The 17,285-nt window shown below is 32.4% G+C and overlaps 1 protein-coding gene across 9 annotated transcripts in view; it reads right to left on the bottom strand.

The window, feature by feature from the left end:
* Positions 1–17,285, bottom strand: part of SLC4A7 (solute carrier family 4 member 7) — a 96,879-nt gene that overhangs the window by 9,901 nt on the left and 69,693 nt on the right. For all 9 annotated transcript variants that reach the window (XM_039836724.1, XM_039836722.1, XM_039836717.1 and 6 more), the window contains 10 exons: positions 16,928–17,061; positions 15,454–15,699; positions 13,361–13,466; positions 11,449–11,610; positions 10,979–11,092; positions 8,685–8,846; positions 8,267–8,518; positions 4,640–4,708; positions 3,095–3,268; positions 394–525 (listed from right to left, as the gene is read on the bottom strand). In XM_039836724.1, coding sequence (XP_039692658.1) covers positions 394–525; positions 3,095–3,268; positions 4,640–4,708; positions 8,267–8,518; positions 8,685–8,846; positions 10,979–11,092; positions 11,449–11,610; positions 13,361–13,466; positions 15,454–15,699; positions 16,928–17,061 — 1,551 coding nt within the window. The remainder of the gene's footprint in view (positions 1–393; positions 526–3,094; positions 3,269–4,639; positions 4,709–8,266; positions 8,519–8,684; positions 8,847–10,978; positions 11,093–11,448; positions 11,611–13,360; positions 13,467–15,453; positions 15,700–16,927; positions 17,062–17,285) is intronic.

The raw sequence follows: 17,285 nt of genomic DNA, 5'->3' as shown, positions 1-17,285 counted from the left end.
AAATGTGCTTGTGTATTTAAGGTTAAATTAGACGGTACACTACGATGTAAAATTATTCTGTGTTAACCCGTGTCTTCATCCTGCTAAATGCTCCTGACAGATGATTAAAAATATACATGATATGTAATTTTTTAAAAATATTTTTGTGTCAGGGCTATGGAGGTACAAGCTGGTAAAATGGGTAAGAACTACCCATTTGGGACAAGTTACCTACTAATCTCTCTGCCTCAGTTTCCTTATTTGTACAGTGGTGATAATAAAGTACTTATACTTTATAATAATATGTTCTTAGGTATTAAAGGAGGTGATTCTCATAAAGTGCCCATTATAGTGCCACTTGGTACAAAATATTAAACAAGTGTTGGTGTAAATATAAAATTCTTGTCTTTTTACCTCTTTCTCCTTTTTCTTTTTGTCATCTTCCTTCTTTTTCTTACTTTCTGGCATGAGATCATCAAGCCAACTAAGTTCTCTCTTTGTGAAACACAGATCCATGAGTTTGCGTATAAAGACTAATGCAAGAACCTTAAAAAAGTGGGGGAGAGAATATTAAGCAACATCTAAAAATATATAAATTATATCACTTGAAGAGAGAAAAAAATAATAAGCCATAAATAATAAAAAAGCATGCAAACAAGAGTTATGCAGTCGCCAGCAAGGAATGTCAAAGATTGTTGGCAAACCACCAGAAGCTAGGATAAGGCAAAAAAGGATTGATTCCCCACAGGTTTCAGAGGGAGCATGGCCCCTGTCCACATCTTGATTTCTGACTTCTCGCTTCCAGAACTATGAAGAATGATTTCTGTTGCTTTAAGCCAATGAGTATTTGGTACTTTGTTACAGCAGCCCTAAGAAACTATTATAAGTTATTACAAAGTTTTTGCTTTTTTTCTTTACATAGGTCTTGCTTTTCAAATTCAGTCTTAAGTATTTTATAGTTTTTGGTCACTATTGTGAATAAATTTTTTTCCCATTTCCATTTTTCACATTATTACTAAGATAGAGCCTAAGACCAATTCTCATGTTTTCTTGTACCTAGCCACTCAAACAAAATTCTTATTAATTCTATGAGGGCTTTTATAGTCTTTTTTGTTTGAATCATTTGCGTTAATAGGTGTATAAACACATTATGGACAAATAACGTTAGCTCTTTATACCAACTATTATATTATCTTATATCATAGAACCTTCAATTCAGTATCAAATAACAATAGTTAATAGCGGGCTTTCCTATATTAAAACTCATTTACAAATACTTGTTCACGATGAAATTTTATAAAAGTTTAACTTTGTTTATACTGATAAATTTTGATGTTCAAGTATCAGTGTATATCTACTTAATCATGACACAGTACTTATAGAATCACTGTACATTCACTTATTTGTTAATATCTTACTTTAAGATGTTTTCATTTATATCAGCCAGTGAGAAGGCACTAATTCTTTTGTATAACTTTATTAGGATGTGGTATTAAGATCTTGCTAGTGTTTCATGAGAAAAAGTGCAGAAGTTTCCACCTTTTCCTTTCGTTTAGAATAATCGAGCCAACTAAGTTCTCGATTATTAATTCTAATAATAATCGAGAATTAACTGTTCTTTTGAAAATTCAACTATTAACCCATCTAGGCCTGATACTCCAAGGGGAGCTCTTTATTTTTCCAGTCTCTTCTATGCAACAGAGGCATACTTTACATAGGTTTTATACTTCCTTTGGGTCAATTCTGGAAATGTATATATAGTATGGAAATCATCTATTTCCTCTAGATGAGGGACAGATAAACTATAGCCCCTGGGTTCGATTTGGTCTGCCACCTGTTTTGCATGGCCTGTGAACTAAGAATAGTTTTTACAGATGAGCATTTGGAATTGATTTAACACTAACTCTGAGCCACAATTAAGTGAAATATCCCAAATGAAAAAGAATTCCATTCTTCTCATTATTAGTCTTTTACTTAAAAAAAATTGAAAAATTACCTTTTGAATTTTTTCAAAATGAAACTGGAAATTTCTCTCTTGTTATATAGGTGCCTATATAATATTCTTATGTCCCACAAAGGCTAAAACATTATCTGACCCTTTACAGAAAAAAGTTTGTCAAACTCTGCTGTAGATGTTCAAATTTATTGTTATAGATTTATGTAATATTTTCTTAAAGCCCCTTGAATCTCTTCCATAGATATAGTTACACGCACACACACACACACACGCACGCATTTTTTTCTCTTTCTTAATCTTGTATTTTGCTCTCTCATTTCCTTCTTTGTTCAGGCTTGGGAGGAGTTTATCCATTATTGATCTTTACAAATAAAAAACTTGGTTTCATTTTTAAGTCTTCTTGAATAATAAAGACAATGAAGGGAATATGTTTTCCTATGATTATAACTTTAACTGTATCCCACAGACTTTATTAAAAGTTCTCCATTTCAGTACTTCCTCAATGATTTTATAACTCAGTTTTCCACCCAGAGATTATTTCGGCATTTAATTTCTAATCTCTTAAGATTACATAACTTTTCATTATTCATTTGTCATTTATTTGTGATGAGAGAATATGATCTGTAAAATTTTTACAGCTTTTTCATTTTTTATAGATTTTCTTTGCAGCCATGTACATAACTAATTTTTATATGGTATTTACAAAAGAATGAATATTCTCTAATTGTAAAATGCGATATCCTGTGATAATTTAATCAATTATATTGTCTGTTAATATCATCTCAAATATTTTATTGTTTTTTAACTTCTAGATCTGTTAATTTCTGAAAAAGATGTATTAAAATATCCCATTAAAGAACCATATTGTTCTGGTTGCTTTGCTTTTTACATTTGGTTATCATATTTGTTCCATGAAAGTGCTAAACTACAAAGACTATAAAGCAAAACAAACAAAAATTGAGAAAATGACAAGAAATTTAGTTTTGAAAATGATTGGCTGAATAGCTAGAAAGGTCTAAGTCACATTTCGAAGCACCTCAGGTGCTTAACGCGGGCTACTCCTTTTCTCGAGTCAATTATACATATTGATAAATTAATTACTATTAACACACACAAAAATGTTATTAATTAGTAACAAAGTCTGAAAAAGCTACTTACCATCATGGGAAAAACTACTGCAGCAGCTGAAACTTTTATCACCCACAGAAGGACCAGACAAGTAAGCTGAATGACTGTGAAAATATGGACCTTCCAGAGAGGCACATAGCGGAGGTATATCAGATCGGGCTGATGCTTAGCGGGCATTCCAAATAATTTTATACGGTCAAAAAACTACAAATGAAGTGAAAAATAAAACAAGAAAAAATTTTCAACAAAAAAAATCATTTCTGCTCCTTACGACAAGAAATTATATTTAACTTTAGGGTTTCGTGATTGAAACTATGACTTCCTTAACATGTTCTCAAAGTATAGAATGTTTCATATAGAACATCTGTATGCAAGGAGAAAAAAAATAATCTAGGCAATCATTTGAATTGATGCAATTAATTTAATCAGGAAACTCAAGCCAAAACACTTTAATTTGGGAAATTAAAAGATTTAGACAAATTTATCTGCTATAATCAAATGCAAAAGTCACTTAATCTTTTTCAGTGTATTTCTAATATGTACAATAAAAGAGTAACAATCTTATAAGGTTTTTTCCACATCTAATATCACCAAGTCTATGAAAATAACCTCAGGGAACAATTAAAACTTTTCAACCATTGAAAAGGAAAACTATGAGCAAATTTGTTGGTCTTTCTGAGCTTTAATTTCCTCATTTATACATTGGGAATAAGATCAGCCCTACCTACCTCATAAAATTGTTATTTTAAAAAAAAGTGAGCTAATGAGATCATTTCTTGAACAGTAGAAAGTAGATCCTAGACCGTGCTTAAAAAAATCCGAGTGCTGCCTCTAAGTCTTGCTAGCCACTAGCTGGCAACTTTAGACAACATGCTTTTTTCATCCCATGCTAACTGTACTTCATAAGCTAAATATTTTACACTGAGATTGGATTTATACAAACCTTAATAAATTTTATCAGATTGTTTTCCAGGAAATATTATAAATAAGACAAAACAGAACAGTGAAATCACTGAATTCCAGCCTTGGCTCCATTGCTACTTAGTTAAGAACCTTTAGTCGGTCCCTCTACTTGTTTCCTGATTTACGAAATTAGTGTTTCTTCCTTTCCTGCTTCCCAACATTGTTTAGAGGATCACAGAAAATAATTTATGTACTAGCTTTATAAACTGTATTGTACCATACAAATGGCAGATATTACCATTGTTATAGAAAACTAATATCTACCTTTCTTTTTAAGCACTGAAATTGTTCTACATGTCAGAAACAGTACTTTTTCCCCCATTCCAATTTGTTTGATCTTCCCTCATACTATCTTAAGTCTTTAATGACCGACAGCTTTTCAATGGCTTAAATTAAAAATGGGCAGGACCATTATCAGTTCATGATATCCTTCTGGGGGCGGGGAGGAATGTGGAGTAAGCCAATAATCACACAGAAAACATGGATGTGAAGTCACCAGTTAATTGCCCTTAAAGTATTAGAGTCAAGAGAGAATAAATTACTAACATAAAAATAATTTTCACAAATTTAAAATATTTTTTTCTACAAAATCATTAAATTGTTTAAACTTACCTGGATTCCTTTTAATGAGGAAACTCCCATATAAAGGAAAACACCATAAAGAACAGGCATTGGAATAAACTGTAAGTGAAATGAGCACAATTAGAACTTATGTTACTAAAACAATATCACAGTAATAAGTACACAAAAACATGGTCAATGAGTACCTACTGAGAAAATTAAAAGGTCTTTCAGTGATGAGCTCTAACTTTTCCATAAATAAGAAAGTGCTAGTAAACAATAACCTCCTTAAAAAAATGTTCATCATCTATATGTTGCTTCCTAAAAATACATAAAATACTCAAAAAAGCACATGGTACATATCAATCACTCAAAAAGCATTAGCCCTTATTATTACTAGCACTATCCCTACAGTACCACTATATTATACAGTACCACTTACTGAATATCTTAATTGAACTCCATCCCCAAAAGAAAGTTCTTATTACTTTGGCAATTAGGAGGATCCCAAACCGCCTACCCAGTCCATGCCTATGCATCCAACGGGAAAGCTATTATTAATAGGCACCATCCATTTACTCAAAAACCACAATCAGCACTCACCCAAGTGAGAGAACTATGAGGAAAAAGGACCTAAGAGCTACAGAGAAAATGCTACTAACTACCTAGTATGTTCTTTCTTAGGACCCTGGGAAAAAAATAACTCAGGAGGAGAAAAGAAGTATGTTAAAAATCTAATCAATATACTTAGGGAATTTCAAGAAAATTTATCCATAAAGTGAAAAAAACAAAATTTTTGAAAATCTCCTGGAAATTAAAGATGTAATTATCAAAATAATTTTTAAATTTTGTAAAAATGATTTTGATGACACTATAGAGACCAATAGAGTGTTAAGGTAAAAAGAGGACATTTTCTTCATTGGTGAGAGAAATGGGGGACAAAAATGTAAAACCATATCCAGAAGGTCTAATGTCTAACTGGAGTTAAAGAAATACTAACAGAGACAACAGAGAAAAGGAAATAAACAATGGAAGAAAATTTCCGCAGTTAAAGGCACAAATTTCCAGAGTAAAATGACCCACAGAGAGACAAGAAGGGTAAATAAAAACCCCTATCTACCTACCTAAATGTCCCAGTAACATTTCAGAACATCAGGAGTAGAAAAGGAAAATTTTAGTAGCTTCTAGGAAGGGAAAAAAATGTCTCTGAAGTTACAAAAACCAAAGAGATACCAGACTTCTTAGGACCACTGATCTCTAGGAAACAATGACTTTAAGATTCAAAGAAAAATAATTTCTAACACTGAAATGTATATCCAACTGTCAATCAAATGTGAGGGTAATTGTAAAACGTATAAGAATGTTTAAAGTTTACCACCCGTGGCACCACATATGACAAAATTAGTCAAGAAATTCCTTTAGCAATACAAAACTTAAGAAAACAAGGAAAAGCAGACCCTGTATATATAATTTTTTTTTTAAGTAAGGGAAGTTAACAGACATTAAGAAAACTTATTAGGTCTTGAAGCTTGGGCTATTATTCTTCAAACAGCAGGAGCTTAGTAAAATATATTAAAATAGAGTATATTTCTACCTCACACTGCTTAGTCCTCAGCGGATATTTATACCATCATAATACTGATTATGTGCTCTCAGAGGGTTTACATTTTTACAATTTACCTTACAGAACAGAATGTAGATGTTGGTAACTTTAGAAAAATAATAAAACTAAAAACATAGTCAAGAAAAGGCAGGTGATGGATGAGAGACTGGGCTAAGCACTTAGGTGTGCAAAATCCTCATTAAGAGATATAATCTTAGGACATAGGCTCTCAAACTTTTTGGTCTTATACTCTTTATACTCTTAAAATTGAGGACCCTTCCCCCAAATGCTTTTGCTTATGTGAACTCCATAGACAGATACAGATATAGACATAATATAGATATAGATACATTGATATATGTAGTTTACATATAGCTATATGGGAGACAGATATTTACCACATCAGAAATTTTAAAAAATTTTTAAATAGTTATTTTAATTCATTTTAAAATAATAAGACCCATTACAAATTAATATAAAGAACATATTTTATAATTCTCCCCAAAAAAATTAAGTGAGAAGAGTAGCACTATTTTATATTTCTGTAAATCTCTTTAGCAGGTAGCTTAACAGCAGACAACTGAATTCTCATATCTCCATGTGTGCTCAATCTGCTGCAATATGTTGCTCTTGCTGAAGTATGTGAAGACAATCCAGCCTCACACAGTTACATGACCAGAAAAGGAAGGCCCTGCCAGGCCCCTAACACAGTGTCAAGAACTCCCAGAGGTCCCTGGGTTAGACTGAAAATCACTGTCTTTGGTAAAGAAATTCAGTCTAAAGATAATAAAGTGAAAAATAAAATTGTATTAAAGTATGCAAAACTACAATGGCAGTAACTGCCAAAACAACTTTAAAAAAAAAAAAAAATTAAAAAGAGTTTACCTCTGGAGAACTGCTTTCAGAAAGTGAGGAAAAACAGGAAGACTAACTTTTTCTTTTAGAGCTTTCCTGATATTGTACTTGAATTTTTCTGTCTAAATGCAGTTCATACTTAAAAATGTTTTAAACTTAAAAATTTAAAGGATAACCTTCATCATTAGGAGACAACATTCCCATAAGATTGCATATTTATCTTTCTGTCCCAAGCACTTCTAACAATACATTCACCACTATGTAGCAATTGTCCATTTACCTGTTTCACCAAGTAGATTGCCAAGTTCTTAAAAGTAGACAATAATGCATCCTATTTATTATTGTTTCCCTAGAATTCAATAGCACAGTGGCAAGTATTCTACAAATATCTGATAAATTGGCTCTTATAAAGTCCAAGAAAAGGGGATCAAAGAATTCTAGTATTTAACTATTTTTTTTTATTTACTATATGATACACACACACACACACACACACACTCCCCAAGCTTCTTGTACCCTAATTTATAACTGGTATACAACTCTTTACTTAGTAATTTTTTTAAATACAAAAATAACTAAAACAACCAAGAGAAAAATGAAGTTGAGTTCATCCAGGATAAATACAAAATTTAAGATTAGATACTCTGTTACATTTGCTATGATTATTAGTAATTTTTCTTTAAATCACTAGATTCAGTAGGATGTGTATGACAAAAATCAGATGTGACTATAAGATGTTTAGTATAAAGTATAATTTCTTACATGCTTCATTTATAATATTAGCTGTTTATGCTTTTCTACTGAGTGCTACTACTTTTGTTTCATCTCGTTTATCAGGAAGAATTAATTAATTTAATTAATAGCAATATTATTTTTACATTTTGGTCAAATAGCTAAGTTTCATCATCTTTCAATATTTTTTCTAATATGCCTAATAAAATCTCCTCTAGATATTGTATTCTTTTAGATCATAAGTCATGAATTAATTCCTTCCAAACTCTATATAACCTTTAATACTATCCTATTAGAATTATTTTTTAAAGGGATACATCTAATATCAAAATGCCTACTATACTAAACACCATACCAAAATATTATTTTCCAAGTAAAGTCTAGGAAATAAAACTAATTTTAGATATTTCATTTTCTCATTTTTCTACAATCAAGTATAAATTTTATGATAAAGAAGATTTTAAAACATTGTAATAAAGAGATTTTACCTTTAGTACTGAAGTCATAAACACAGACAGGCCCATTAGAATAAAAATTATTAGCCCTGTGACCCGCTGTTCACGAATTCCCAAAAACTTCGGTTGTTCCCCAGGAGCAGAACATTCAGATTCAAGTTTTAAGCTGTTGACATGACTTATTGACAACACTGTTGCAGCCACAAACCATGGAAGTCCCATGACAGAGCAAACTCCCAACATAACACCAACCACGAGCAAGTCAAGGTGATAGCCAGCTCCTTTCTGAAAAGTGAAATGAACACGAATATTTATAAGTCTAAATTGTTCTTTTAGGTTAAAATCCTACTTACGAAGAGAAGAAATTTTCATCTTCTATCTTTTAAAGCTCTCATCATTGTGAAAACACCTCGGCCTCTTGAAGAAATTATAATACTTGAGACAAAGTTACCTTCAATTTGTGCTCCTTTCTGTTTATGATTACAGCTGTAATTTGTTGATCCATAAAGATGAGAATGGTACAAAGCAGAGCTGGAATAGCAGCTATTAACAAGGTCCACCAAGGATTCTCTCCCAATGGGCTTATGAACCAGCCCCTATTTGGATCAGTAGGCTGTTAAAAAATTAAAAAGAAAGTAAGTTTCCTTCTCCTACTATACAAAATTCCCATAGCACAGACTGTGTCTATTCCAAGAAATGCCAAGGGATTTGCCAAGGGAAATGCCAAGAAAGAACTGGATTACATCTTAGGATGTATGGTGAACTATTTGCAAACATAGTCACAAGGATTCTTCCCTAGACAGGTTGTTGTTTAAAGGCATTATGTTTTGGGAGGTTTGCTATGCAAGAATAGATAAGTGAAGCAGAGTGTCATGTCAACGTGCTCCTACCTATTTCATATAGTGTAAAATCAATCTACCAACTGGGTCAACACCTAAATTAAGCTGCTTTAGAGATCCTGCAAACTAGTGATCTCGGCAGGGTCAGTACTAAGAACTAGATCTACGGACACTATTTTTCCAAAGCATCTATGAACAAAAATCTGGCACTTTATCAGATGCTAATACATTTCAATGCCAAAACTAAAATTTTTTTTTTATAGCAAAAGATTTTCAAAGATCAAAAGAGAGGTTAGTGTTCTTGGAGGATACTGAATATACTGAAATCTAAACATGTTTTCATTACATAGACTTCACATGAAGCCTGTCTTTTCCTCATGAAAATATCTGTCAATACAAAAGGGAAATTCATTATTTTCTAATTCGAGTATTACAATTTTCCTACAATGACATATATTAAACTGCTTCATATTCAATACCGCACATGAATAAAAATATTGTATCTACACAATGCATACATTCTTAAGTGTTCCTTAATTTGTTTCCCCGAGTATATTTTATGCCCCTGGAAATCAGTCTGCTACTTGAAAGCTAGATCAATAAATAAATAACAAGGATATATTTAGGAATCAGAGTAAGGAAATGGGGCCATGATTACAAGAAATTACATCAATATGTTGAACAAATATTAATATATTGTTTCATTTATTTGTAAGATTTGGTAGAAATGGAATGACTTTTGAATAGTCATCTCATAATGGCCTAAAATCTTAAGTCACTCAGTATCTATGCTTTTAAACAAAGGTCTCACCAAACTTTTTTTTACTATATACTCTTAGCAGCGAAAAGTTAAAAATTAAAAATTTTTATAACTAAGATTGAGCATATATATTCAGTGGCTCTATATTTATTTATGTGCTATGTTACTAATGCTTATCCATATAGTAAAATTCATATAGGAAATATTATAAAGCTTAATTTTTCTTATTTTCAGGTAGAAATATAAATAGACCCTCTAAGTAATTTTGGTGGATCATTTTCCACTCAAGCACTTTACTTCGGAAACCAGTTTTAAAAAATGTTTGTTTTTTTTTTAATCCAAGTGAAAGATAAAACAGATAAAAATTTTCTTCACTATATGGCTTATCTCTAAACCCCTTTATATATCTTCTTCTTCTAAAAGAAGTCATCTAATTTGTTAAATGTAAATATAAGCATTGACACAAATAACAGACTAAGAAAATTCCAGAAACTATTCAAAAGCTACCACTTCCAACTTAGAGGGAAAATAATTATTGGACGCTGTATTATGCATATGTTATACTTCATATAAAAGAACTATAGTTTGATGATGAAAACACAGCGTTCATGGATGATCAGATTAAATATCATTTTTTCTTACGGAAGAACACATTTGATTCTCTCCTGATTCTGCTGGAAAATGTTGCGTGGAACTTTCCAATTACTATCAGATACGCTATCCTTCTATAAATTTAACTAGGATATCCTTGCTACTCACAAAATCAAGCTTGAGTTACTTCTAAATAAAGAAATAAAGAATGTTTTCTTCATCTGGAAAATACATCATGAACTCTAGCATCAGAGCAGGGTCAAATTTTTTAAATGGTTCCCAACTCTTCCCCATGGATGTTTTCATTCATTCTCCCTGACAGACTGACTAGCTTTTGATAACCTTCTTATTTCCTTAATATATTCACTTGTCACTTTGCATCTTGTCATTTTATATATGTATGAGAAATATATATATGTATAATTTTTCTTTCAAAGCATCAGCTCTTCAGAGAGACAATGCATGTTTTAAAAATAACTACCTAGGAGGCAGAGTCTCACTTTTAAGTAGTTTGGTATACCCAGGTAACAAATAGCCAAGTGTTTTAATCCTTACCTCAAATTTTTCAGGAACCTGAAGTTTAGGAGATGGAACTCCTACAAGGTAGTCAATTGCAACCATTATTACTATTGTGAGAAATATAGCAAAGTCACTGATTGTCGACCGCACCTATGTTAAAGGGATTATGTTAATATAACCACAAAAATATTACGTGTCCTTTCTAAATAATTCGTATCTTTCATAGATTAAAATATGCCACTAGAAAGTGTGAAACAAGTCTTCAATAACTGATGCCAGTGAAATACATTTATATCTAATATTTCACAACTAGCCTACCATCTCACATGGTATCATTATTTTCCTACTGCTAGCTCAGACATGTAATAAACATTTTTCTCTATGAACAATTTCTTTATAACTATTTGCCATAAAATATTAACCTCAAACAACATATTACTGTACTGAAATAAACAAAGGAAGTGAAAACTAAAAATATGACTATTACCAAAATACACCCCAATTACCTTGGTAGGAAAATAACGCTTGGTCTTAAATTGCTTGAGGAATGAAGACAGAAAAAATGTAGTGAAAAATAAGATAACACACCAAAAGAGCACATCTGGAATATAAGGCCCATGAAGACCACAAGCTGATCCTATAAATAGGCCATGAAAAGTTTTACATTCCTGGAAAAGGCGGGGGCGGGGGAGGGGACAGAAAAAGGAGAGATTGAACGAGTTGCTTAAAACAAAAGCTACATCATGCTGAATAAGAAATGGCTACAGTACTAAATTCGAATCAGTAATAAAAACTGTCATTGGCTTTTCTGACTTGACTCAAGATTGTGAGATTAAAGCATGGGATGATGAGCAGTAATGTGGACATTAAAATAACACTTCCTTTAATAAAAATCAATAATATATCAATAATACAGCATAATATAATTACAGAAATCTATTGACTTGATTTTCCTTTGCGGGGAAAGAAATATCCGAAAGGCTACCAGAGATTAACAAAGACACATGCTACTAAAGTCCTTCTATCCCTTCCTTATATTCTAACGAGACTCATTTTATACAACAACTCAGGTTAACCAAAATTAGTCAAAGGTTCTATTATCTTCAATTTTTAAGGGCTGAACTTAGTAAACCTACAAATTTACAGCATAGATCATGAAAATAAAAGCTACAACTACAAAGACACTAACGTAGCCCCTTTAGATATCAAGAAACACACTAAAAAGAGATCAATCTATAATATTAAGACATCTTATTCATCGTGGAATAAGTTTTTAACAAATCACTTTCATTTGAACACCTCTATTATTAACTCTAATTCTTTCAAAACAAAAGTGACTTTTAAAATATGATATAGCAAAACATTAATCTTAGTTGATTACTGACATACAATGCTTTAAATCAGCACTGTCCAACAGAATTTTTCTGTGATGATGGAAATGGTATGTACCCACACTGTCCAATACGGCAACCAGCAGTCACGTGAGGAGCCTAAGCACTCGACATGTGGCTAGTGTAACCAGGAAACTGAACTTTTATTAATTTAATTTAAATTTAAATAGACACATGTGGCTAATGACTACTATACTGGACGGCTTAGACTTAAATTAGCAATTAGATAAAATTTCAGATGATATCCTTTCAATTATATAGTTGAGAGCTAACTATCACCTTTAGTGAGAAAAAAAAAAACGACTTTAAATTGCTTACATTATATAAAAAGCACCAGGGAAGCCCAGGAGATGCTATTAGTATCACTTTACATCTTTATTCCTGAATCCTAACCTGGGAAGTGTCCAAAATGAATATTCTAGGGCTAAGACAACATTTCCCAACAAAAAACAAGGATAGGTAATAGTATTCAGTACACAGTAGGTGCTTGTGTCACATTTTGGTCTTTTTTCCTTTCTCTCCCCTTAGTGCTTAAGTAAAACCACTCTCTTCAAGTTAAACGAGGTTCAGTTTGACATTTGGAACATAAGCAGAGCATTCAGGATCTTCTAAATAAGCTGTTCATGGAGCACACGAGCCAATAAACAGAGGGCAGGACAAGTGGATATGGGCTGTTGCAACTGTCAACACTAGTACATGTCACCATAGTCCTCTAGTAAACACTTCCTTTGAATTTATTAATCTAAGTGAAATTAGAAACCAGAAGTATATTAACATCTTTTAAAATAATTACACCTTGGAAGTAAGATATAGTCCATCTTTTTCTCCCTTACTAGCTTCATTCTTTTCAGCATAATACTTTTTAGTGCATGTCACAAAAAAATGTGGTAACTCCTACCTGCTCCACATAATACTATATTCTGAAAGCATACTATATTCATCGAGCAAGAAAAAATGTAAGTCTACTCAGAAAGAGCTAAAGAACTAGGTTAATTCTGCAAAATCCTTTATTTCATGATATACTCACAGAAACAGTGAGATTTCCCCAGGAAATATCATGTGCTGTTAAATTCTTTTCCTTCCACACATTTAGAGTTTCATTGCTAGGGCTAGGAGGTTCAATACATGCACATCTGAGAAATTAGAAAAGGATAAAATTTTAAGGATCCTGTATTTCATGTTTACATTTCATTGAATCAATCACACAATGTTGTAGCTTTTAACTTATTAACTTTTCCCATGCTGCAAAGCATAGAGACTAGGAAAGTGAAAACACATCATAAACAATGGAATGAAATAAGGTTTGGCTTATATAAATAAACCTATATAAATACCAATAAAATGTTTAATTAATGAAACTGGTTAGATATTTCGCTTGGGGGGATACAAATTCCTTCAAAAATCTGAGATGCTACCATGTTTAGCAAGGTCACTCTCCCCTAAATCTTATCTACTTAATCTTCATAGGAGCTTCTACCACCTCTCCATTCCCACACACATACAACATGCACGGATTCCCAATAAAAGTTATACTAGTAATTCTTTGCACTCTTATAAGCCCTACCTATTCATACTTTATTGACCTTAAGATTCATTCTTAAAAAAAATAAGTAACGACACGGCTTTCCATCAGGACAAGACTAGGAAAGCCATTAGGAAAACAGAGTGTTTAGCTCATATCCAGAACTATCTCATCTGCCCAAAAAAGCTATAAACACACACACAAGCAAAAAACAATTTCTAAATGTGGATTTAAAAATGGCAACAAACAAGAATATTCCCAATTAGATTATGAGCCATTTGAGAAGAGGCAAGAGGCTGGATGTTGGATTAAATCCAGGCTCTATTATTTACCAGCAGTTTGACCCAAGGCAAGTTTTAACCACCACGTACCTCAGTTTCTTCATACATATGAATAATTAAGTAACAGTATGATATGAATTATGCAACACTACAAACATAGTGCTTGCAAGTGCTCACAGCATGTTAGCTGAACAAATGATGTTCACAGGTAATTATTTGGTTAAGCAGGAGGAAACACTGCTCTAACTGGGTGGCATGAGTATAAACTCCTTGCTTCACTTCATAAAGGTCAATGGAGCAGCAACGGAAAGAAGACAAAAAGTAGCATTTAAAAAGTTAACTAGTTTAAGAGCAAAGAAGATAGCACAAAATAGATTTGGCATCAAAGTGTCACTCATATTTTCAAAAAGGTCAATGTCTATTTGAATGGGATATCCCTCCCTGCTCTGTCCATCGAAGTTGAGAGTGTGCAAGGAAGGCAAGGGAAGGAAGACCGAGGAGAGGCACAGCGGGAACAGGAAGAGCACAGGGATTCGGGCCTTAGGTGGATAGAAGGAAGGAAGTTGCAGGCTTGTGTTTTTCGTAACCACATTTCTCCAGGTAAGTCAATCAAACGTAGAATCACATTTACACCAAGTATGACTGCCAAAGAAAACAAATACAGGCATCTAGGTGGAACACTAATTTTAATAACCTATTTGACTTTTTATTGAATATATTTGCCAACATTTTGCGACTATTATAACTACTTTTCAAATCCTATTTTGTTCTAGAGTCTCAAAATATTTTCATTTCATCCTTTTTCTTATCACAAAGAAAATATTCCACTAAATAGCATATGAGAATGTACTGAAGTTATCTTTAAAATAACTTCCAATAAGAATTATCAGGCTTCAAAAATGTTAAAGAAAATGCAAACCATGAGAAATATAAATATTAAAAAAAAATTATATCCTATATCCAGGATTTAGTTAAAGAATACAAAATCCAATATAATTGATTCAAATAAATGATGGTAGCTATCAAACAACTGAATTTAAACTGGCCAAACCTATACAAACAGAAGACCAAAATACACATACTTAAATGTTATTTCAGTGAATAAAAATGATTGAATTTGTTCAACTGTATTTATGTCCATTGAGTGCTATGGTAAAATCTCATCTGTAACAGACAAAGTCAACCTCCATATGGCCAGTTGGATAGTTAGAGCTAAATATACAGTGAGCGCCACATCACAAAAAAAATCCATTTTCCTAGGCTCAGTCATCTCTGCAAAAATACATTTTAATATTAGGGGGAAACAGAAACACTTACGAATAGCTGGTCAGTTCATCTAAATTGTTGTGCATATTAAATGCATATATTTCTCCTAAATGAAAGAGCTTCTCCAAAGCCTCATAGATGAATATGATGCAAATGAGAGCTGCAAAAGCCTCCTCTGTAAATCGAGTAATATAACACACAAGGCTGCTTGCATCTGTTGCAACCAAAACAATGCACAAGAAAGAAGTCCACAGACCAATACTGGTTCTTAAAGACAGATAGGAAAGTTGATAATCTCTGTTTAGAAAGAAAAATGTGAACATGATCAACATATACATATGGAGTAACATTCGTACTTAAAATTTTCATTAACAAGCAATAAGATCAGTACAACAACATAAGATTCCTAAAAAAGAGTAAATTACAGAATAATTGACTAAAAATAATGACTAAAGAAAGCTCTATGTGTTTTCCTGCTTCAACAGAAGACTAGTTTCTTATTAACAGATGTAATAGTTTATATTTTACTTAAATAAAAGATTTACAGTGAAAATCAACAAGGCAATAAATATTTCAAAAACAAAGACCTCACTTCAGAAATCAGTTATGAGGAATAAATGACAGGCAAGCAGTCTACAGAACAATTGAATGTGACTCTCTCAGAAGATTCAGATGCCCTAGTGTCAATATGGTAATCGCACCTCTGCCCCACCATCACCGCTGTCACCACACCACCACCATCTCCTCCACCATCAGTATGACCACAGAAAATGACTTCATTTTTCAATTCAATTTCAAATAAGAAATTACTACCACAGAGTCTAGAACACTTCAGGTCATTGAAGTATGAAGTACTTAGTCTATGAAGTATGCCAGACCAGAATCAGAATCAGCTCGTTTAGTGAAGAATCGGAGTTAGAGGGGTTAGAGGGATCAAATATTTAACAGCATCAAGACATTTCAAGATAAAATATTCAATTGCATTTATCTCACAAAATGAATAGTAATGGCCATATCAAATTCCAAGTCTACCGGCTACAGGACCCTGTAACTGACTGCTAATCTGTGAACAATCCTGCCATGGGAAACTGACACCTCACTCCGACTGTGGCATTCGGTTACACAGGCCCGAGTGGCAAAGTCAGCTTGAGCCTTCAAGATCTACCTCTTTCAAAACTTCTTTTGTAAGACCAATATATCTTCTAATAAACAATTCAGATGAACACGTTCTTACTGAGTTGAAATTTGCAGGCACAAAGGATTTTTATTGCCTCTCAAGTGATTTGCTTATCAGTACTCTAATCCATTGATTTTATACTCAAGGTGATTGGGGTAGAGATAATGATATGGGCTAGAGCAGGGATGACCTCACAGTAGCACAAAATATTAAAAATATATGTAATGATCAGATCCTTTTTTTCAGGTATTAAGTATATTAATGTACTTTTACCTAAGGTTAATAAACCATATAATATATAATTATACACACATGTAAACACATTACAAGTAGATAACTATTACATACCTGCAGAATTTAAATAAAATTTTTTCAAACACTAAAACCGGACCTGTACTCCCCAATATTGTTAGAGGTTGCCCAGCAAACAACGAATAGGCAATCCCAGTTAGTGATGCTCCAAAAAGAGACTCTATTGCACTCTGTTTAAGGAAAAAAGAAATGAATAAAAGCAATACATCATAAACATATCTCTAATCTATTATAATACATGGAATAGACATCTAGAAGATAAAAATACCAATCAAGTAGTTAACAATATAAGCAAACACAACTTTGAGTCTCAAATCTAAATTTTAAGTATGGAAAATTACAAATACATTTTAAATACATAAGGAAAATTGCTTTCTTTCTGCATATTAAAAGT

This window comes from Pteropus medius, unplaced genomic scaffold, assembly GCF_902729225.1.
Source record: "Pteropus medius unplaced genomic scaffold, Ma_sr-lr_union100, whole genome shotgun sequence".
NCBI lineage: Eukaryota > Metazoa > Chordata > Mammalia > Chiroptera > Pteropodidae > Pteropus > Pteropus medius.
The sequence above is the reverse complement of the archived record's forward strand: the minus strand, read 5'-3'. Positions and strand labels throughout refer to the sequence as shown.